The 22,324-nt window shown below is 41.2% G+C and overlaps 1 protein-coding gene across 7 annotated transcripts; it reads right to left on the bottom strand.

Annotated features, from left to right (window-relative positions):
- Window positions 1-2,631: 2,631 nt before the first annotated feature.
- GAS2L3 (growth arrest specific 2 like 3) lies at window positions 2,632-22,080 on the bottom strand. 7 transcript variants are annotated; one of them, XM_048061209.2, is made up of 10 exons: window positions 19,870-21,379; window positions 18,748-18,857; window positions 17,415-17,462; window positions 16,246-16,414; window positions 15,470-15,588; window positions 13,886-14,027; window positions 10,143-10,206; window positions 8,946-9,084; window positions 7,883-7,990; window positions 2,632-7,176 (listed from the first exon to the last, which is right to left on the bottom strand). In XM_048061209.2, exons 3-10 carry the CDS (start codon window positions 17,442-17,444, stop codon window positions 5,758-5,760), a joined length of 2,190 nt encoding a protein of 729 aa, XP_047917166.2. In that variant the 5' UTR covers window positions 17,445-17,462; window positions 18,748-18,857; window positions 19,870-21,379; the 3' UTR covers window positions 2,632-5,757. The 7 variants fall into 7 exon arrangements, with proteins under 7 accessions (XP_047917166.2, XP_066850540.1, XP_066850560.1 ...); XM_066994439.1 differs by lacking the exons at window positions 18,748-18,857; window positions 19,870-21,379 and adding an exon at window positions 22,016-22,080; XM_066994459.1 differs by lacking the exons at window positions 18,748-18,857; window positions 19,870-21,379 and adding an exon at window positions 21,419-21,956.
- Between the last annotated feature and the right edge of the window lie 244 nt (window positions 22,081-22,324).

A 22,324-nucleotide genomic window follows, 5' to 3' on the forward strand; every position in this document is an offset into this window, starting at 1 on the left:
CAAGTTTAGCTTTATTTTGTAGGACTGCAGCTTTGCACAGTACTTTCTGACTCAGCATTACATACCAATTTGTTATCTAAGTTCTAGCTGCAAATCTACCACCAAAAACCTCTTAACACCACTAATCTGTCAACATTTTCTGCCTATCTACATTCCTCAGGGAAATGGCCAGTTGTCTCCTGCCCTGTAAGGTTTTTCTTCCATCTGGAATGCAATACTTCACACAAAGTGCCGTAACAGCACTGGTTTTAGACAGCAGCAGTTCCCCTCCCCAGCTAGAAAGCCATCTGCTGCTGGCATCTGCACTGGTGACACACCAGAAAGTTCAGTTCTGAGTTAATGGGGACTACTGGCTACCTAGGAAGGCTGTACTGTCAGCAGACCACACCTCTCAGATATTTTAAAGCTTTAATGTTTTTAATGTCTGAAACCTGTAAAAGTGCTGAGCTTATTTAAATTTCACGCTATTTATTTTTCAAAACTTTTCATAATGAAGTGATTTCTTCAGTCTCGGCTCTCATGAAAAGAAGATTTTCAAAATGTATTTGCATGAAATTAAAGGGTCTTACAAAACTAAACATCTCTTGCATTATTTATTGCATGCCACGTCTGGATTTTTCTAGCCAAAAGGTTTAATTTGAATCAAAGAGAAATGTTTTGCCTGTGGATTCTGAGAAGTTAATTTGTCTGAGGAACATCTATTAAATTTGTAGACACCAGAGGGCCCCGTAACATTGAGGGCCCCATGATGAACAGTGTTCGATTCCCCAGTGGAGAACTAAACTGTAGTGTGCACTTTGAAGCTATGGCTGGTTAAGTCTTAGAAGGAAAACTGCCTTGAATTTTACCAATTCATTTATATACATAAAATAACCAACCCAGACCTGAAGTCCTTTGAACTGGATTGTGGTGGTTTTACTTGGGTGGGCAGTCGAGCTCCCTCACTCCCCCTCCTCAAAGGGAAGGGGGAGAAAACACGATGCAAAGGGCTCAAGGGTTGAGATAAGGATGGGGAGATTACTCAACAATTATCGTGACGGGCAAAACAGACTCAGAGTAGGGAGACTGTAAGATTTACCTATTACTTACAAGCTAGAGAAGTGAGAAATGAAAGAAACCAAAAACACCTCCCCCCCATCCACCCTCTTCCACTTCCTCCCCCCAAGCGTCACAGGAGAACGGGAGCACCTCTCCCCCTCCTTCATCATTGACCTTGGCGCCTGCAAGGCTGTTTCTCACTCCTTTCTCTCTCCCAGCTGCTGTTCTGCAGCAGTTTTTTTTTTTTCCCTGTCTTAAATATGCTGTCACAGAGGCACAAACAATATCGCTTATTGGCCCGGCTCTGGCCAGCAGCAGGCCCTTTATCTAACATGGGGCAGCTTCTGGATTCTCGCAGAAGCCAACCCTATGCCCCCCCCCGCTGCCAAAACCTTGCCACGTAAACCCACTACATGGATATATACTTTGCAGTCAGTCAACTGTACTTCACAAATCATAAAACAGTTTGAGCTGGAAGGAACATTAAAGATCATGTAATTCCATCCTGATGCCAAAGGTCAGGGATACCTCCCACTAGATCAGGTTGCTCAAATCCAAGTTCAGAAATTTTCTGGCTGTTAGTAGTTATCTGATGCTTGTGGTTTTTGTGTTTTCATGTTTCTCCTGAACCAGGTATTGGCATAGAAGGGAGAATGAAGTTTTGAGGTGTTACAGAGCAGCCCAGCTCTACAGGGCCCTTGTATCAGCCACATGCAAACAAAACTCTCAGAGCCCTATGTGCATATTAAAGTGGGCTATGATTTTCAGTGACTTTGCTGATGTTTCTTGAGGCTTTATTGTCAGCCCTAAGTGAGACACATTTGAGCCATTTCAAGGCAACTTCTTACAGGGCCCAAAATCCATTTGGATGGCCTCTGCCTTTTGGTCGCTCCATTCTGAACAAAATGCAGGGTAGTCCAACTGTTTTCTTCCATTGTAAATAGAAAACCATTAGTAGCAGAGCTAAATTTTGCTGTGTGAATACGTAGGACTTTGGGAAGAAAACAGCGACCTGTAGCTTGATATGAACTCATTTGCAATCTTCAGTATGACTTTGGAACATATTCTTATGGATACATTATACAGTATATATATTTGTAAAAAAAAACAAACAAAAAACTTGGCTTCCCCCGCTTCAGAACTCCAAACAGGAATAGAAACTGGGGACCTCAGTTAAGCAGCTAGAATCCAACATAAAAGTTGTTCTGATTTGATGACCACAGAAGCAGAGATGGGTCTAACGTGTGTCGAGAAGCTGTAAACACTGAAAAGACTGGCACACAACTGCTTTTTATTTCAAGTAGAGCTCCAAAGAATAAAACCCAGAGGTGTACCTGAAACTAATCAGGCACATTGCCTGGTAGAAAAGGATTAGGAGGGGCTCCTTCTGCTCAAATAGTATTTTACTAAAACAAGGGTCGTAGAGCTTGAACTCCAAACAAAGCAATAGACTAGATGCAGCTATTTATGTCTTTATAATACTCTGATATTGAAACTATGATTTATGTGGTGGAAGAGCAAAAACATAAGCCTTCTGAAAAATATGCAGTTTTCCCCCCCCCCCCCCCCCCAGTAAAAAGGGTGTGCATGTAAAAAGGTGCAATATGTTTATTTCAAATAAGTACTCAAAGACAGACTGGTAACACATGGTTAACACTGCTCCAAGTTATCTTTCCCACACAAAAAGTAATACAAGCTGAAGATTAGACTTGCCCTTTGGCAATATAAACATCGCAGAAAGTATGTATTCCAGTAGGAGGTATTTTGTTACATTTTGATTATTAGCTCACTTCATGCCATGTGTCATCCTTAGTTATAACAGGAATGACTACAAAGTTGGAGACTGCAATTATTTGCACAAGTGAGACCATGCTCATACTATTTTTTAATAATGTAAAACCAAACCAAGCCTACCCACATGTAACAGGTGAACCACCCTTAGATTAAGCTGTTTAAGGTTTCAAAAGTAAAAGGATTATTTTTTCCTTTTTCAGAGCCAGTGTCTCGTCTCACTCTTTTCATTTTGAACCATAAAATTTGGTGTATTACATGAGATTAACAGATCACAAAGATGAAGCCATCCACTTCATTTTCTCTGAAGTCATTGTTAAAAAAGCTAGATGCTGAGATCCAAAAGTCTCAGTGTTTAAAGTACTACTAAGAAACCTGTAAACAGTTCAAAAAGTGTTGAGGGTTGACCCCAGCCAGTAGCCAAGCGCCCACACAGCCACTCAATCACTCCCTTCTGGGACAGCAGAGAATAAGAGCAAATCAAGAAAACTCATGGGTTGAGAAAAAGACAGTTTAATAAATGAAAGAAGGGGGGGGGGGGAGGGGTAGAGAAACAACACACACAAAAAGAAACAAACAAAAAAAAACAATAGATGCAATGGCAATCACTCACCACCTCCCAAAGGCAGACTAATACCCAGCCAGTCTCCAAGCAATCCCCCCGCCACGCTCTTCCTCTACCTACAGTTTTTATTACTGAGCATGATGTTACATGGCACAGAACATCCCTTCGGTCAGTTCAAGTTAGCTGTCCAAGCCATGTTCCCCTCCCAGCCGTTCACCCACTGCCAGCCCACTTGCTGAGAGGGACAGAGTGGGGAAAAGAAAAAGCCCTGACCCTGTGCAAGCAGGGCTCAGCAACTGCCCAAAGCCTGCCGTGCCATCAGCATCATTTCAGCCACAAATCCAAACACAGCAACATATATACAGCTGTGAAGACAGTGAACTCCACCCCAGCCAGACTCAGTAAAGAAAGAAACCCCAAGAATTTCACTATTAATCTGCATGAGATATTGCATCATAGCTCACTATCTGGAAGCCCAAAATCAAATGCAAGTCATCTACTGCAAAATGCTTTCAGAGTGTGAAACTGTCAATTTTATCAAACATGAAAACACTCCCCTACAGTCAATACTATCCTTAACATTTGCAGTAGTGACTTTGACCAGTGCATTTATAAAATAAATATGTGATAAGGCTGTCCCCAAACATACAACTTTGTATGTAAGATTGTGGGACTTGTGTACACAGTATTAAAATTGATTTTTTCCTCCTACAGTTTGCATATTGTTATTTACTGTTTACTCCCAGCAGGTTGTAAGCAGTATTGTACAGTAGAGATGCATAAATAAAACCATAAATAAACAAAGCTAACAAGGTGCTCAGAAAGGTAGCTCAATAACTTTGCCACTGCATATGAAAACTCATTATTAGTTTATGATGCTTGCTTATTGTAGTCTTGCTTATTCCAGGAAAAAAAAAAAAGATAACATAAGCATCAGAAGTTGTGATTTCCATGCACCTCCTCATAAGAAAACATCTTGGGAATGGAGAGAAGTAAGAGTCTGTGGAAGTCAGCAGTGTCTCCTCACAGAACCTGAGAGTTCCTTGGCATTCATAGGTTCATTAAACCTGAAATATCTCAAACAATGCTACTCCCAGAGACAGTAGTTTTATTCATCTACCATGAAACTCATTTCTATTAAGGATTAAGCACCACAGATGTTTAACCCACTAAGAGCCTTCAGGAGCTGAGTATAAACAGTGCTCAGCTTTCTGGCACTTTCAGATGTTAAAAGGCAAATGTAGGCCCTCATTAGCTCTTTGGAAAACTACTCTTCACCTCCCAAAAGGTAATACAGGAGAGCCAGTAATAAGATCTCCATAAACAAAACAACAAAGGCCACTGCAGACTAAGACTGTCCACAAAATTGGCCTCTAGCACTGAGAAGTATTTAATGATTCAGTTTTACAGATAAAGGCCACTCCTGCAGAGCAGCAAGGCTCTGCCTGTGCAGGTCAGGACTCATGGCCCAGTGTCACCATGACAGGAGTTGCTTTGGGGTCCATCCCAGTGGAAAGCACCCATGCAGCAACTCATGTACTACTTCTGCCCACACAGCAAGAGCTTTCTAGGAAAACTGAGCTTACCTGTAGTCACGTCTGAACATATACTATGCAAAATTGTCTCCCCCAGCTTTTAGAAGCAGTATCACTAAGGCACAACAAGAGAGTGTGACTAAGGACATGACTTTCCATGTCCAACTTAACCCAAGCCAAGGAGGCTCCACATCCAAGTAAGCTGAAGCCACGTTAAGGAATATAGGGCACAATGAACAGTGAAAACTGCAGCTGTCAAACTGAACAGGACTAGAGATTTCTTTCTCTAATACACGCAGGTCACACAAATTTGTGTTCTGGAATACTGCTGAACTTAAAAAACAGTACAAATTTAAAAAAAACAGTAGTTTTGAGGTATTAGAAATGTTATAGCATGTGCACAGCTCTATCGCTTATCACAGGCCTTGATGCAGATGTGCCTGAAAAAGCAGAATTGCTCAGGCTGTGCCCTAGGTAGACATTTCTTGAATAGGCTTCACTCCCTTGAAAGTGAGCAGCAGCAGCAGCAGCTCCAGCTTCCCTTCCTCTCTCCTGCCTTTCCCCACAGCAGGTCAGGCTAGCAGCAAACAGGGATATTCTCTATTCCACAGTGCAAGCAAGCTCACCTCTAAATATATCTAAGTAGAAGTTTTTAAACTGCAAAATAAATACAGTTCTTACTGTACATTTTGCTGCATAGTTTACAGTATGCCTAATATTTGACATGGCACACGTAGTGTTATTTAACCTGTTTTTCCCTTCAGCGTAGCAGATACAAGAGGCCCATTTGAACAATATTAGGATCTCCCCGAAAGGTAACAAATAAGATTACTTTCTGGGCTTTTTACTCCCTGTCATAACAAAATAGTGATCATCTTGTCTGCTCTTCAGAAGCGGACCTTTTGATACACTAGGTGCTCCTTTGTTACACGCTGTTGCTGATTTTGCTTTAGAGAGAGGTTTCTTGGCTGCTGGCACCAAGCTTCCATTCACTTGCAAGTTTCTAGGTGAAGGCTGACTTTTTGTGGAAGGCTGTGCTGGGTTTTTGGTCACTGCCACTTTGGCCGAAGTTTGAGGAAGCCGTACAACAGACAGGGGAGTGCGTTCAGGATGTTTGGATGAAGTGGATACAATCTCAGGGGTTTTACTGATATCTTGGGTCTGTAGACACTCTGTGCCTGGTTTCTTATTGACAGGTGATGGTACATTTTTGCTTGTAGATACAAGTGTAGGTGGGGGCTTTGACACTTTACTAACTGCCAGGGAAGGTGCAGAAGCTGAGTGCTTTAGTACTGAAGCAGTCTTCAGGTTCTTTGCCAGGACAGAAGCTGTTTGTGGAGCTTTCTGAGGTTTCTGAGACCCAGTTCCTGAAGCCTGAGTTGTATTTTCAGGTGGTTTTGCAAGGAGCTGCTGAGAATATGAAAATTTGGCAACAGCACGCAGATTTGTAACGGGTGGCCGAGCTGACCTTGGAGCAACAGAATTAATTTTGGTTTTAGTGACAGGTACAGGTTTGCATTTAGAGGGGACACGCTTCTGTTTTGAAGCCATTGTTTCAATTGTTGCAGGCAACTGAGACAACTGTTTTTTAGAGGATGAGACAGAGTGCGTCCCTGGTGCTGGGGAGCCTTGGGCCAGGGCAAATCTCACCTTTGGAGCATCAGGGGACCGAATACGTTTGCGTAATGTTTCAGAGTGAACGAGAGCTGTTCTTGATCCTGCAGATGAAGAGCTTTTGCTTGCAGGCTGTGCAGGAGCAGGAGCTGGTGAGTTGCATGCAGGAGACTCCAGTTTCTTTGAGGTGCCCATTAAAGGTTTTAAAGGAGACTGTGAGCCCATTGCTGAAGACCCATGTAGTTTGGGCCTGGCTGACAACAACTTGGCAGCAGAGGATGGGTGCACTGGCACTTTTGGTGATGCCAGGGCAGGGGACTGAGGACGTTTAGATAAAGCTTTCTTCACAGTTGCCCCATGAACAGCCTTTACTGCTGGAACAGGAGTAGGGGGTTTTGATGGTTGCTTTTGAAACATATTGACAGCTGACATTGGGTTCATGACAGGAGGTTCCTGAATTCTGGCTGACGAGCTGGGAACACTGTCACTGGTGACGCCTTTCTGAAACGCCAGGATTTTCTGCTCCAGAGTTGCAAATTGAAGCACTCGGCAGGGATCGTATTTAAGCAGAAAACCTTGAAGAGTGTCCCAGCCTCCACCAACACGTACCATCACATGCTTGCCGTGTAGCATCTGAGAATGGAGGAAGAGGGGGGTGGGAACAGGAGAAGAACATGAGAAATCTTGTTTTATGCAGCTCTAAGTCTTCTTCATACATTATAATTTATTGAAATCAACCAAAAATAGGACCTCTTTTCTTACAGGGAAAGATTTTAAGAAATTATGTAGCAAATAAAGTTTGTTTCCCAATTCTTCTACTAGTTTCTCCTGACACATAATGATTCTCTGCAGGAAGTAATGAAAAAATATACACAAGAATGCATTTCAACCATTCCGTCAGCATTTTTGTTTAGTACACAGAGTTTTGGATACAGGTTTTGTTCAAATTATCAATGTCCTCATAACTTTTTAAGCCCATTAATTCCATTAATGCTCACCTAGCTGCAAATTATAAATCCAAGTGTCCGGATTTCAAACAAGCACTTTTCTCAGGATATTCTATTGCATTATCCTTATTTATACTACAAATTGTTACTGAAATTTTAGAAACTCAGAAAAGCATTAACTTGCTTAGTTTAGTGTGGTTGTAACTGCAAAATCAATGGTTGTAAGATCTAGTTAGCTAGACCTGTTTTGAATAGGGGATTGGATCATGTGGAATCCCAATCTAAATCATTCTGTAATTTTAAAACAATTCCAAAAAACAAAAAGCGTATTTAAGTTAAAAGTATTTTTTACCCATTTAGAATATAAATTGTAGTACTGAGAAACCACTTACTCGTATGAAAAGTATTTTATCTCCCAGTCTATAACGTCCTTCAGATAAGTATTCAATTGAAAATCGATGGGAACAACTGCAAGGAGGATCTTCTGCTATATGTTTAACCTAGTTATTAAAATTGAAACCTGTTAGTATTTTGACAAATGCAGGTTTAATAGATGAAATAATCAGTACCTCTTGTTGTATTAAATATTATCACCCCAGAATCTAAGAAAACACTAGAATTCTCTTCCCTCACTAGAGAATCTCAGCTACATCAAGCTTCAAAATGGAGAACAAAAGATTAAAGAAATAAAGAGTACATGCAGACAAATATTTTGGAGTTGTCCAACTCCAATTTTCATGATTTCTTTAAATTAAACATATTTCTATTTTCCTCTTAAAGATTTGTTCATAGTAGCATCAAATTCCAACCATAACCTTTTGAAGACATGGTTATGGTCTCAAGAAAGTGAAATACCAGTGCCTGGATCTCTCCTGTGAGTAAATTGGTGTTCAGCAGAACCAAATCCATTGCTACACCTTGCCCAGAGGCACTTCAGCATTCTCCCTCACTTTTTCGAAGAATTTGGTAAGTTAATCTTCTATGTAACACCCAAGAAGCAAATAACTGATGAAAGGAGAAAGGTAGTCCCCAGAAAAGTCCAGAGTTAGAGGAGGTGGGGAAAGGAGAAAAGGGAGAGGGGAAAAGTTTTATTTAAAGTGTTTGTTGAAGCATTTCAAAGCCTACTTTAACATTTGATGAAGTTCATATACAGTCATAGAATACCGATGCACAACAACAATTGAATGAGAGGCTAATTCCTATACTCAAAGCAGCAGTGAAAGAAAGGGAGAATCAAAGTAAGTTATATGCACCGAGGCACTACCTCCGAAACAAAAAAACAAACAACAACAAAAAAGCCAACAAAATTGTTTAAAAGAGGTGCATCGCTTCTGTTTTCTACTTAAGGCTCACATATATTAGATGAAAAACTAAGTCTGATTACTGAGCCAGATCACACAAGTACTAGGCTAAGAGTTTGACTTAAAGACCTTTTCACAATAAATAAGTACTTACTGCCTCATGTAGTTCCCCATGGTGACAACATGACTTTGCTGTGCTAACAGGTGATGCTGGTCCAGAGGTCATTAGCAATGTTTCTTCTAGCTCAATTTCCTTCTCCAGTTTTACTAGCACAGGAGGTTCAACTCCATACCTCAACACAATTAAGTAGAAAGTTTAAGTAATAATATAAAGAAAACAAAGAAGTGATGATGACAAGCAAGAAAAATTCTGAGTAGGTAGACTAAGAGGGAGCAGAACTACTATTCAGAGGAATAATTGTTTTGATAATCAAAAGCGAAGAAGCAGCTCCAAGTTTCTGGTGGAAGTCCTCTCAAAGGTGGTCCTAGAGCTACCAGGGAAGGCAATAATATCGCAAAACCTGCACAACTTAGGTCACGACCAATTTAAACAAACTATCTTAAAGCTTCCTGCTCTGTGCCAAAAAGAAATTGGCATTCTAAATTTCACAGATTTCACAGATTTCTCTAGGTTGGAAGAGACCTCAAGATCATCGAGTCCAACCTCCGACCTAACACTAAGTACTCCACTAAACCATATCTCTAAGCTCTACATCTAAACGTCTTTTAAAGACCTCCAGGGATGGTGACTCCACCACCTCCCTGGGCAGCCCGTTCCAATGCTTAATAACCCTTTCGGTAAAGAAGTACTTCCTAACATCCAACCTAAAACTCCCCTGTCGCAACTTTAGCCCATTCCCCCTCGTCCTGTCACCAGGCACGTGGGAGAATAGACCAACCCCCACCTCTCTACAGCCTCCTTTCAGGTAACTGTAGAGAGCGATGAATAATAGAGTTGATTCATATTTAAAGCTTACATAAAGCTACCAAAAAGCTTAAAAAAAATAAAGACCTTAAGAGAGTATTTACTGCTCACAAAATTCTTCCATGATGTACACATACCTATCAGCTGATGGTAGCATTTAAAAACAGCTATAAAAACCTATATAAAATAAACCTACACAAAAAAACATATAAAAATAAATGGATCAGCACCTCTTCATGAAAAGAATGAAATAAATATTTGAGAAAAATATTCATATTTTACAGTAGTCCTAGAAATACTACTCATTACTTTCTGCACATAATTAACATCTACTGCATTGCACTTAATGACCAAGAATTGCCTTAACTTTTACTTAATAGAATATATTCTTCAGTTTCTGGTTAAGAGGATGTATGGATCACATACCTGGATACAATGCGTCCAATTTCCAACAAACAAAGATACACTTGTCTTGGATCCTTGTGCAAAACTAAAATTGAATTAAAAATAAAAGGGAATTTACTGTGGGAAGGCCTCTGCAATGAGGTACAGAAAATAAAGAATAGATTATTACAACTCAGTCATAATTCCACCTAGAGGCATGCTATGTTAGTCCACTGAGCCAATCTGACATGTACTGTATCATGGATAAAGCACTAAAATGCTTTTCAACTGTAATTTTCTTGTCCATAAAACGTCTAAATTCATCCTGGCACTCCTGAAATTACATTCTTCTTTATCTCCTAAGAGAAATGTGCTGTAGGTGTTTCTTTGCTGTTCCTTCTAGACATGAACTGGAAAGCAAGAGAGCTGAAGAGCTTTTCTTTCCCCATCCTTAAATAAATACATTATAGCAGTCTTATAGATAAAGAGCATAAAACACTGAAAAATAAGAAAATATATTGTCTGTTAATATATGTGCATACAAAGATACGCGCCACGCACTCTATGGGTGAACAGCCACGGGAGAACTCAACACAAGAGGTCTAGCTGACCAGCGGATGCCTATGCACAGCCAGTCAGCCTTAGTGGTTTAAATCACTGACTGTGAAGAATAGTCCAGGTGATTGTCACCATTTCAGCAACGTATCTTTTTTTTCTTATTGCTTTAAAAATTCAGGATCTGTCCACATTGCAGATTCACTCAGTTGCACTAGAAGATACCACTTTGCCAGTGGAAGCTCTACCTCATACTACACGCTCCTTTCACCCTCCCTGCTTATCAGTCCCCACTCTACCCACTCAAAGGTTTTCTTCAGAATTTGGAATCTTGGTGAGTCTGTACTCTGAGAAAGAGGGCCAAACCCCTTGTAAGGGGTGAGGATGAATTTGGTTTAAGAGCAAACACTCGGATTTGAATATCAGGTACTGGCAGTGATCACAGCAAACCAGCAACACGAGCTCAGATACGCTTATTAGCAGAGTTTTGCACTAGGCTTTGCTTTTCCAGGGCTGTACCTAGACGAGCTGCTCTGCACACCCCTCTTTTCAGAACAGCTCTAACAGTTTCATGCACTTGACTGTGTAGGCCCACTAAATCATGAGCTCCTGAATTTTGAATCATGAATCTGGATGAATCATGAAGCTGAAGAAAGATGGAAGGGTAGAGTGATAGCCAAATGGTATGTAGATGACCATGGTAGCCAGTCAGGGTTTTCTTGACAACTTTGGAATGAAAAGATTCAATTATTTTTACTACCACACTACAGAATGGAAAAGGCAGAAGGAAATCAATGTCTGATTTGTTTTTGGTTTCTTGCACCTTCCATCTTTAGGTGTACAAACAGGAAAAAGAGAAAAGGACAGAGAAAGAAAAGAGTTTTAAATCTCACACAAGTAATTACTTCCTCCCCTGCCTCCACTTAAGCCTCAAAACTGAGATGCTGTCAACATTTTCTAAGTAGTCCATAAGAAGTTGTTTGAATGCTCTAGAAAACAAGGCAGTCCCGTACTTTCTTAGCCAACTAGGAACGCTGCCTAATAATTCAGAAACCAAAGGCTGGGAGAAAGGTCATTCAACTCCCATCAATACAAATGGGCATTGTTTTTTCCCCACCATATCAAATATAAGAAATAGCAAAAACTGTATATATAATTTTATATAGTGTACCATTTATATAAACAAGTCTGACTTCCTTCATGCTGTGCAGTAACAATATTCAGTAGAAACTGAAAATTCACTCTGAAGAGAAACTTAATGATCCAGCTCCTTATTTACAGATGAAATTAGTATCTTTTGGACGTTCAATTTGATATTTAAAATTACTTCACTTTAAATAAGTCTGAAATGTTTCCTAAAGTGTAACAAGAGAATGAAGTCAGATGTTCTTGCTTACATTTGTTAGTCTACTTATTAAAAGATCTGATTATGAAGGGTAAATCTACAATAGAAAGTTGACCCAAAAATAATCCAAAAAGTACTGGAAGTCATTTCATCTTTTCTTTAAGTGGTTCTGTCAGCTCTAAGAAACGGTGTAAACAACAACAAAAAAACACTCTTAGCAGAAACCAAGATATTGGACTTGATGTCAAAGGCATCCCATGATGGCTACTTGCTCTGATATCTCAGGAGCAATTTATTTCCTCCATGGCCATCCCTACTTTTCAGGAGTTGCTGCTACATGCATCTGGCAGGAAAGGAGAAATATCAAATTGTCTTTCCCCTATTTCATTCATAAAGAATGGCTTGAAAGTTTGACGGACAACATCAATGGAAAGAATGTGTCATCAAGGAGGCTGCAAGTCTGCTCATTTCAACTGCCAAAAAGGCTCACAGGCGATATTTATGCCACAAAGCAAGTTTGTGTCATGAGTTACAATCAGACTTCAAAACACTTCTTGACTATGAGCAAAAGCCACAGCATTAGGAAATCCTGTCTGCTTATCTCAGGGAGGCTAAACAGGTTTTAGTAACCCATCCAGTAAAGGAACTAAGATGTTTAGGCAATGAAATTCATACAAGCTGAAATTAAAAGAAAAAAAAACACAGAATGCTAGAACTAGTTTTCTTATACCCCAGTTCTCCTACTCATCTGTATTTCATGGCTCTGAAAAAAGAAACACTCCCTAGTTAAATGAGAATTAGACAGATGCAAATAAGGATGTTTTCTCAACCGCTTTAAAAATGAGTGATGCAGCAGAGAAGACATAGGTAGTCCAACTAGCAAGAACTTAAAAGAAAAGCAGTTAGTCAAAGCAGCACCTCCCACTCAAATAACATTAAATGATACAAAGACTTCAAGAAAATCTAGTAAATATCGTAACACATTCATTTGATTACTGAAAATTAAGACTTTTTGCAGTTTTTTTGCTGTTGGTTGAGAAGATATTTTGCCTTTTTTTTTAAAGTAGTTGGCTCACCAAAGAAAAGTTTATATTAATTCCTTTTCATTGACATAATGAAATGTTCTTCTACCAACTATTATTTGCCATACAATGGAAGCACATTCTCTTAATTAGCAGTCAAAAAATTTTATTCCATCTGTAAGTATCTGTCTAGTAGCTGTTACAAGTGACAGGCTGTGTGCTCGAGCAGGCATACACACAGTTGGTAATATTTATTTTTATAACTATCTTGTTAGACAGGAAAATAAAAATGGCTTAGAGTTATGTCAAGTAGGTCCTGAAGTAAATGTTAATTACCAACAGACTGTTGTCACTTCAGGCCCAACGCCCCGATGTAGTTACCAAATTTAGCAGTCATGAATGCATTATTCTGAGTACTTTCTGCAATAAGAACGAGCTCTAATACCAAATAAAGGATCTTATTGTGAGTTGACTCCATGGCCCTATGATCTTCCAGCACAGGGAAAGCATAGGGAGAGGGGAAGGGAACGGACACCACAACTCCTCTTTTCTCAGTTGGCCTTTTTACTGAAGAAAAACATGAGATTTTGCTGCCCAGCTCTCACTCCCCTCTTCCTCCCACATGGCACTTTTAGAAGGCTGGAAAAGCATCATTCATGTTAAAGCAGTTACTGAACTGATCTTTCAAGGCTTTTACATAAACACTGCCTTAAAATAAATAAAATAATTAATAGCTTACACCAGACAGACCCAGTCATGGCAAAGACTATATAGACTTCATAAGACTATATGCAACAGTTCTCCTGGACCAGGTAGCTATCCACATACAGATCAAAACAAGTCTAACAAAAAGGTACATTTACCTAAACCTTCGGATTCAAAGAGGTAAGTTTCATCAACTCCAATGGCCCTACACCAGTTAAGAAAGTTGGCTGTATTATCTCTGGCAAAAAAAGATCCTGATGGAGCATCCTTCTTACATGGAACTTTTCTCATTGGAAAATTCTGACAAGGGAAGAAAACAAAGTACATTGGACACATCAACATTACCAACAAATTTCAAAGCATATTTTTCAAAGGAAAATAAGCCCTAAATTCAGAGTACAGAAACAGTGGCTGATAATTATTTGGGGTTCAGGAAAGACACCATGTATTCTGTTGAAAAAGGTACTCTAATGTAGAAGGCATTCAGCCTTATCTGTGATAACAGTAACTGAATGAACAAACCATAGCTCTGCAACCCCTCCCAAAACTGCCCATACAGTTGGCTTTCCCATTTCCCAGATATAAGTCTTACTGTCGCTTTCAGAGGGCTAGACAATGATTCCCTCCTCCCAGGCTCTGTTCATACCAGTAGAATGAGCACAGACAGAGAACCCCAAGCCAGCTAAACTCCCTGACTTGGAGCACGAGACTTGACAGCATTTGGCTGCCCAGTCGCAACATTTTAAAGTCCAGTCTAGAAAGCAGAAGAAATCAGATCAATCAGCAAGGGACAGTTTATTTTTATTGGACAAAGGTACAGAAGTTAGGCATCTTGCCCTCCTTAAAAAAAACAACTAAGGATTCGCAGCATTCATACAGCTCTTGTATAAATACCATTTGGCATCCTAAGACTGTTGTCTTGTTCCCTCCCCATTAATAATAATTCTAGCATTGGTCATCATATTGCTTACTGGTAAATATCTATTGTTTAAGACTTGAAGTTTGTAAAAATAAGCACTAATGCCCTCATACAGATAAAACACTAAAATCTAAACACACCCAAAAAAATGGTTTGGATGAGAAATGGTTCCCCCTCATCAGTGGAAATGCTATCCATCAAGGAACACTAGCTGGTGATCTACTGTTTGACAAATCCAAGCAATGTTGTAACTATACTGAGTACCTGTACTTGAACATGCACTGTGCATGTACATGGTATTATACTCCAAAGTGACAGAGCACTATTTTTCATTTTATAAACACAGAATCATATATTGCAAGTTGCTTGAGAGTCACATTTCAGCTCAGCCTTGGTTCCTAACAAAAACACTGAAGCCCATTTCCAAGCACATCTCAATTTGGACACTTTCATGGCTAACCTATATAGAATTTACCCACGAGTTTCTGGAATAAAACATACCACCAAGAGTCAATGGGTATCTTGTTACCAACACACACTGCTGTTATCAAAGGAGAAAGCAGAGTCCAGTCTTAGACTGGATGTTCCTCTGGCAAGACTTCCCCTGAAATCAAACTAAAAACCTAGTAAGGACCTTAGGATTCGATTAAAAAAAGTGACTTATTTATTGCATAGAACCAGTTTAACTATCTATAAAGCCACGCTGCTGTTGGTGTCTGGATACACAGCATACAGAACACCATGTTGGGAAATCTCACCTGCTTTCCTTTTACTACTTCTTAAATCAAAGAGCTTATATATGAATTAAAAAAAAATAACTCACCCTTAAGTTATTTGAGCTACAACATTTTTTAATTGTGTTTTGAAGAACACCAACCAATTGGCAGAGTAGTACTCCATTATCAAGTTCTTCTAGCAGTTGTTCTGCTGTGACTTCTATTCCTAAAAAAGAAGGCCAACATTGGAGTTACTCCACAGAAGATAAAGAATTTTCATACAAGCTTACAGGCAACTCAAACAGTGTTTGAGTGTTAAAAACTTCCCTTAAACTAGGGTCCATAAAGGAAGAGATGTTTGGTGATCACCACTAAGCACTATTATTGCTTAGGCTCATTTAACACAGGTTGACGAACTTGAATAGTTCTTCCCATCGATGGGCCAGACCACAAAGAAATTGCCACTGAAGTAATAAAATAATGAAAGCATTTACAAGGGAATTTCTGAAATGTTATTTTTAAAGAAAGACTTGTTACTCCTGCCCATCTATATGGTACAGCTATCCTGCCATACAAAAAAAAAAAGTAATTTAACAGACTGAAAACTAGTAGAAATATCTAAGTAAACTAAAATCTAATATTCACTTAATTAGACTAGCAAGATTCAGAAATATAAATTAGAAGGATTAATCATCTTGCCTTTAGGAGTTGGAAGCTAATAAAATCTGAAACCAGAACATGCATTTTAATGCAATTCTCCTAACCATTCAGGTTCAAATGCACCAAGCCTTAATAGCATAATGGATATTAAGTGTCAAGTGTTCAGCTGGATATTGGAATGTGCTTTGAAATTTATTGGACAGTGATTTATTTTTAACCTCACCCAGCAAGCCAGACAGCCAGATTGACAGATCTTCTTGCATAGGCACCAAAGTTGCTTCATGTCGCACAGATATCCACTGGTCATACAGGCACACATCTGCCAAGCCTGGGCCATGTCTGGGGGTCAGAGGACTTCGGGGACTTAAGGGAAGGTCATCTCCAAACCACACCTGTGGGAGATTTCAGTAAGCTCAAGACAGTGAGTTGTAATATTTGCAGTCAGATGATGAAATCTCAGTTCTGAATTATGCTAAATAGTTATTATTCAAAGAGTAAGTTTTAATTTCCCTTCAGACAGACACACCAAACCAACACAACAGTAATCAAGAATGCTGCAGCTCTCATTAGTAACTCCTGTATTAAAAGCACCACTACATTCATTCTCTTGGCTTCACAGTTACTTTTATGAGGCTATAAACAAATATTCTTTGGCTTTACAAAGACATACTTTACTGCATATGAAATAAAAAAAAAAAAAAACATGCATAACATTTGTGCTGGTTTTTTCCCTCTTCAGCACATGTTAAGTAATACTGTCTGTAGTTTAACATAAAACTTACTGCAAACTACTGACTTATCTGGTCAAACTTTTCTGATGCATTTGTATTTAAATCATTAAACTGCTGATGTTAAAAGAGGGAATATTCCTATGTAAGAACACACACACTTGAATGTAAATCCTTAGCATTTCTCTTAAGGAGTGCGTATTTTCAGACTGATAGGTACCTTCTCATTTCAAGAAAAGGACCGCATAGAAATGTCATGTACAGAATTCACAAGGAGGAAGAGTCCTTCCCATATTCTTGGCTACTTTCCTTTAGTTTGGGAAGTATGTGTGTCCAAAATATTTTTAAGTGATTAACTAAAATGTAGGGTTTTAAAAAACACCTCTTAATTATCAAGAAAGTTTTTAAATAATCTCATCCTTTAACTTAGAAACCTTCTTAGGCAATGGTACTTACGAAAAGAAAGTATCACGTACCTGATTACAACATTGGGTTAACCATCTTGCCACACTAGTCCATTTGTAAAAAGGGAATACTTTTTTTTTTTTTTTTTTTTAAAGTCCGGAGATTACTCCGGGGTTTCTAGCATTTCATCTGCTTCAGGGTAGAAGAGTTTGCATAAACAAGTATTATACAGAACTTGAACATTGCAAAAGGCATTTACCTGAACGGCATTCTGCATGGTCACCTGCATTTACATTAGCTTCTCCCCCTGGGGAAAGAGAAGAGAATTTTTAATACAGTCATTCCTGCTTTCTGAAAGATCCCAATAAAAACTCACCAGGCAAAATAAGAGCATGTCTAATCAGGAATGGAGGGAGGAAAGAAGGAAGTATCTTGGCAGTTAAGGTTTTGATCCAGTGTTCAGGCTATTTCAGCTCTCTGCCCTTGAATAAAGTAGTAATTATTACAGCACAAAGTAGCAACGAACTTCATGTGCATAAATAATACTCAAAGAGTTGCATTGTTTTAAAGAGCTGTAAGGCATTTACTTTGCCAAAGAGAAATATTAATACTCGAACCGTTCTTGACTTAATAGTTCTGGCATTTACTCTCTCCTTCTAACCTATCGGAAGTATATCTTGTACATGCACTCAGACACACATATGCATCCTGAATTTACTTTAAATAATTCAAAGATTATGAAGAATCTTAAAAGGAGAAAAACATTTTGCAGAATAAAATTTCTTCTTGCATAGATACATGAGAGAAATCAATGTTTTTATTGGTTTCTATATGGATTTTCACTTAGATTTCCAGGCAGCAACCATAAACCTAAGTTTTCAACAGAAAGTTGCAAATTATTGCAACAATATGGTTATCAGGACAATACCCTTGCAAAGCAATCCTTAAGGAAAGGTTTAGAGGCAACCTGGTCAACACCTCCTCTCCTGCAACCAACACAGTATTTTCCAGCAATATTTTCAATAATAGAAAAACCCAGTACAAGCTCTGTGCTGGGCTGGGGATCAGGAAGTCTCTCCATATAGGCTCCAGGTTTACAGATATGCAGCATTACCAAGTTAGCTGTATAAGCACATACTGGAAGGAATTTCCTCAGCATAATTCTCCACAGCGGTTGTGGAGAGCATTACCTACAAACATACCCACGCAAGTCTTTAAGCCAGTTAAAAACAATTTTCTTGCTACATTACTTAAGAGTTGTAGTAAAGCTTCACCTTAGGCTGAAAAACAGACTGCAGACAGTCAACAGCAGTTGTAACTCACGTAATTTCCTTTAAAAATTACTAACTCAACGCTACTGCCTCAAACACTTAAGTGTTATACATAGATGGCATACTTCTCACCTTCTCCATCAGCTTCACAACATAGCCTTGGTTAGACATGAGACCCAACACAGAGGACCTAATGCTCCTAAAAATCCCCCCTTCCTCCTTACTAGAAAGCAGAGAGGTGCTGCTGGTTTTCCCCTCGCGCTACCTTGAGCCTCATGCATCACATAGGACCACGCATATCAGAAATTTCAAACAACTTACCTCTACGATAGGCAACTGAGCAACTGCTTTGTCTTTGGACTACAGGCACTTCCTTGTATCAGGACTCAAAGATACTCAGTGGTATCTTTCCCTCTCCTTTACTTTTATTTCTAGGGAATTAAAAACAACAACAAAAAAAGAAAGACGTCCTCCCCTTGATGTTATTTTTCCTTCTATGAATGAACAAGGGAAGGACGGGGTATATACCAAGCATTACTAATGAGCAAGTTATGCTTCCCACAGCTCCGTCCAGGGGAATACATTTTCCTTTAGCATAAGAAAGCTATTGTCCCAAGAGAGTCGCAGTAAGAGCCTCCATTGATTAAAAAAATAAATAAAACAACAGCAGAAGAGCCAGTAGAGAAGTTGGTCTCATTAAAATAAGGAGCTCCACATAGGCTAACAAGAGCTCTAGCATGCTAACTGCCAAGAGGAGAACAAAAGGCAGCCTAATTCACAAGGAGTGCTCAAAACACGAACAAAGAGAAATATTCACACGACAGCTATCATAAGAATGTTCAGCATCTGCAGTTTTGTAGAATGCCTAACAAAAATCCAGTCTTAAAAAAATATGGAGATTGAGGAAAGTTGTGGCACTTGAACTTCAAGGGCCTGTTCTTCTAAAACAAGTTATTTTGTAAGCCCGTATGCCTCAGGGCTCTTTAGAAAGTCAGATGGCTTCGCTTATTATTGGGGCAACTGAATCGCTTTTAACAAAAAAAACCTCTGATGAGACAGACTATCCTGAGTGGATTTTGAACTGAAAGCTTAATTTAGCTTAAGTGTTATCCATTCTCATAACCCCAAACAGTCCTGTTCTCAGACTGCAAGGAGTGCTGATCAACACAGACTCAGCACTGACAGGGAGAGGCATGGCATGAGAAGTCCCAGAAATCTCCCATCTTCAAGCAGCCAACATGCAAAGGTGCAGAATATGTTATGGCAAGGAAAACATTGCAGGAATAGGTAGTCATAATCAAATCTGATTTCTTCTAAAACCAGTAGGGTTCCCTGCATCAAAAAGTTGTACGCAACTGATGAGGCAAGTATTTGATACTGAATTCAGACAGCTCCAGCTAGAACTGTATCAGTTTCTATGCACATCAGTTTTTTACAACTCACCTTCATTCAACAGGCATTTAGCGTGCAGGTCTCACAGCTGTGAAAGAGAAGGTCCCAGAATGAAAAAATACCATGTCATTTGGCCATGTCTGGCCATGCCATTCCCATTTCCAGGTCAGCTGGTACCCCTGTGGTGCCTAGAGGCACCCCTTTAAACTGGGGAAGCAGGAGAAACTTGCAAGTGCTTCCCGTCCAGGGGCCAACAGCTCCAAGCTTGGCAAATGTAGAAATTCCTGACCACCAGCACCACTCCCAGAAAACACCTCATCTCCTCTGGCCCTTCTGCTGCCAACAGGCTCCAAGGGATGGGAGGAGAGGAAAAACACTGCTTAGTAGTACCTGATGGCAGGGCCGATACTGCAACACTGATTTATTGCAAGATGGCTGGTCAGCCCCAAATTATATATTGGGGAAGGCAGGAGCCGCCTTCAGCTGCCTGATTGCCAAGCCTCAAGTAAAGGACTGGAGATGTGGACCAACATTAGCAAAGAAAGGAGGAAATATCCACGGACACAGGGCATAGGTACAGGCATTTCTCAGGAAACGGGGTGCAGACACCCTGGACAGCTTCACAAGACCATACTGCCCGCTTCTGCTCCCTGGAGTGCTGCCCACCACTTTGCCCCCAGGCAACCTGAGCAACAGCACCAAAGCCTAATACTAAAGCACTTCACGCCAATACCTCAGGATGCTAAGCACATGCTCTTAGATACTACCCAAGATAGCCTGCTTAGTATCACTCGTATCAGGTTTTACAGATGGGGCCCAACCAGCAAGACATGCTACACTAATTACAAGCTGCTCTTTAGCAGATGAGCCACATCCAAATCCCATTTTATTAGATGGCACAGATTACAAGGAAACAAAAAAATCCACAACTCTGCAGCTATGTAAAACATAGATGAAGCAGCCACTGATCTAGCTTACGTGGAACCTGAAGGGATTCACAGACTCATTAAAAAAAAAACACAGCCTTGGATAGGTAGTTTTACATCTTCACCCTTTGTTTAGGATATATCACACATCATCTTCTATTCCATCAACATCCCAAGGTAGTCACAACAGACTAACCCAGAGCAGCTGGAAACTGTGGATTTGTCTTGACAGCACCTACTGAAACCCACATTTTAAAATGCTCTGAAATGAAAGAAGCTGTCAAATCAGGATCTGTTGAAAGATATCCCCAGGATATCCAAAAATTTTTTTGTGCACATATCCCAACATGCAGAAGAAGAGAGGTTAGCCCAACAGGAGACATCCTCGGAGCGCTACTCTGTCACTACAGCAATTACAGAGCCCTTTTGCCACATGGCTGAGTCAGCAGGAGCTCTGCTTCCCTGGGGAGGCCTCAGAGGCACGAAGGAGAAGGAACCAGACAGGTCAGTCCGCGACGAAGGGCTCGGAGGTGGCAGCCCTCTCCTTCCATCGAGGCGCGCTGACGGCGCTCCCCGGGGGCTGCCTTTCCGCACCCCTCAACGAGGGCAGGCACAGCGTGCACCCACTCTCCTCTTGCAAAGGGGGAAGCGCCCGCGGGGCTCAGGAAACCCACCTGAGCTCAGGAACAAGGGTTTCACCACAACAGCTGCCATCTCCGCAGATGTGCAGCCGGCTCCTCCACCCCAAGAGCATCCAGTCTGCTTTCACCCCGCCACCTGCTTGCAGCGAGCCCGGTCGGCTGAGCAGGGTGATGAAAACGATCTCACTGCTCTCCCTCCCTGCCTTTTCCGCAGGAGCCTCACGGAGGCGAGCATCGCTTGACGCCCAGCGAGCAGCCTGCTGGCCGGCCGGCATCAGGAGGAAAATCCTGGGGCTTCAACAGGAAACCCTGCATCACTCCCAAAGACCCACGCGTGCGTTTACCGCTACAAACGATAAATGTGATAAATGACCAGCTGTGCCTTGTAGCTCCTAAACACACCCACGCACTCTCCCCATGTCTCTACGTGACACCGCGCCAAAGGTGACACGCAGCATCCCTGAAATACACCCAGCTTTCGCTTCTCACAAGCGCAGCACGGCAGCCCCGGGCACCCGGGAGGCCACCCTGCAGGCTGCGGGGCCACAGCTGCCCCCGACCCCCGGCAGCGCTTGGCCACGCGTGGCGGCCGCCCCCCCCCCCCCCTCCGAGAGACCCCCCCGGACTCACCGGGACCCGCCGGCAGCCGCCGCAGCACCGCGCTCCGCTCCCCCGCCCCGCCCCGCCCCGCGCCGGCTGCTCGGTTCGAAAGAGCCAATCAGCGCCCGAGGGGCGGGGCCTGGACGGGGCGGGGGCGGGGCTTGTCGGGGCGGGGCCGTGAGGGGCGGGGCCGGGGGCGTGTGGGGAGGGGGTGTGGGTGCTCCCCCCCCCGCCATTTTGTGGCTTTGTCGTCGTGCTTGGTGTCCCGGTGAGCTTCCCCCCTGTTTGTAGCCAGGCAAGAAACGAGCGGTGCTGAGAATAACGTTGAGCCAACTGAGA

Source organism: Anser cygnoides, chromosome 1 (assembly GCF_040182565.1).
Source record: "Anser cygnoides isolate HZ-2024a breed goose chromosome 1, Taihu_goose_T2T_genome, whole genome shotgun sequence".
Classification (NCBI taxonomy): Eukaryota; Metazoa; Chordata; class Aves; order Anseriformes; family Anatidae; genus Anser; species Anser cygnoides.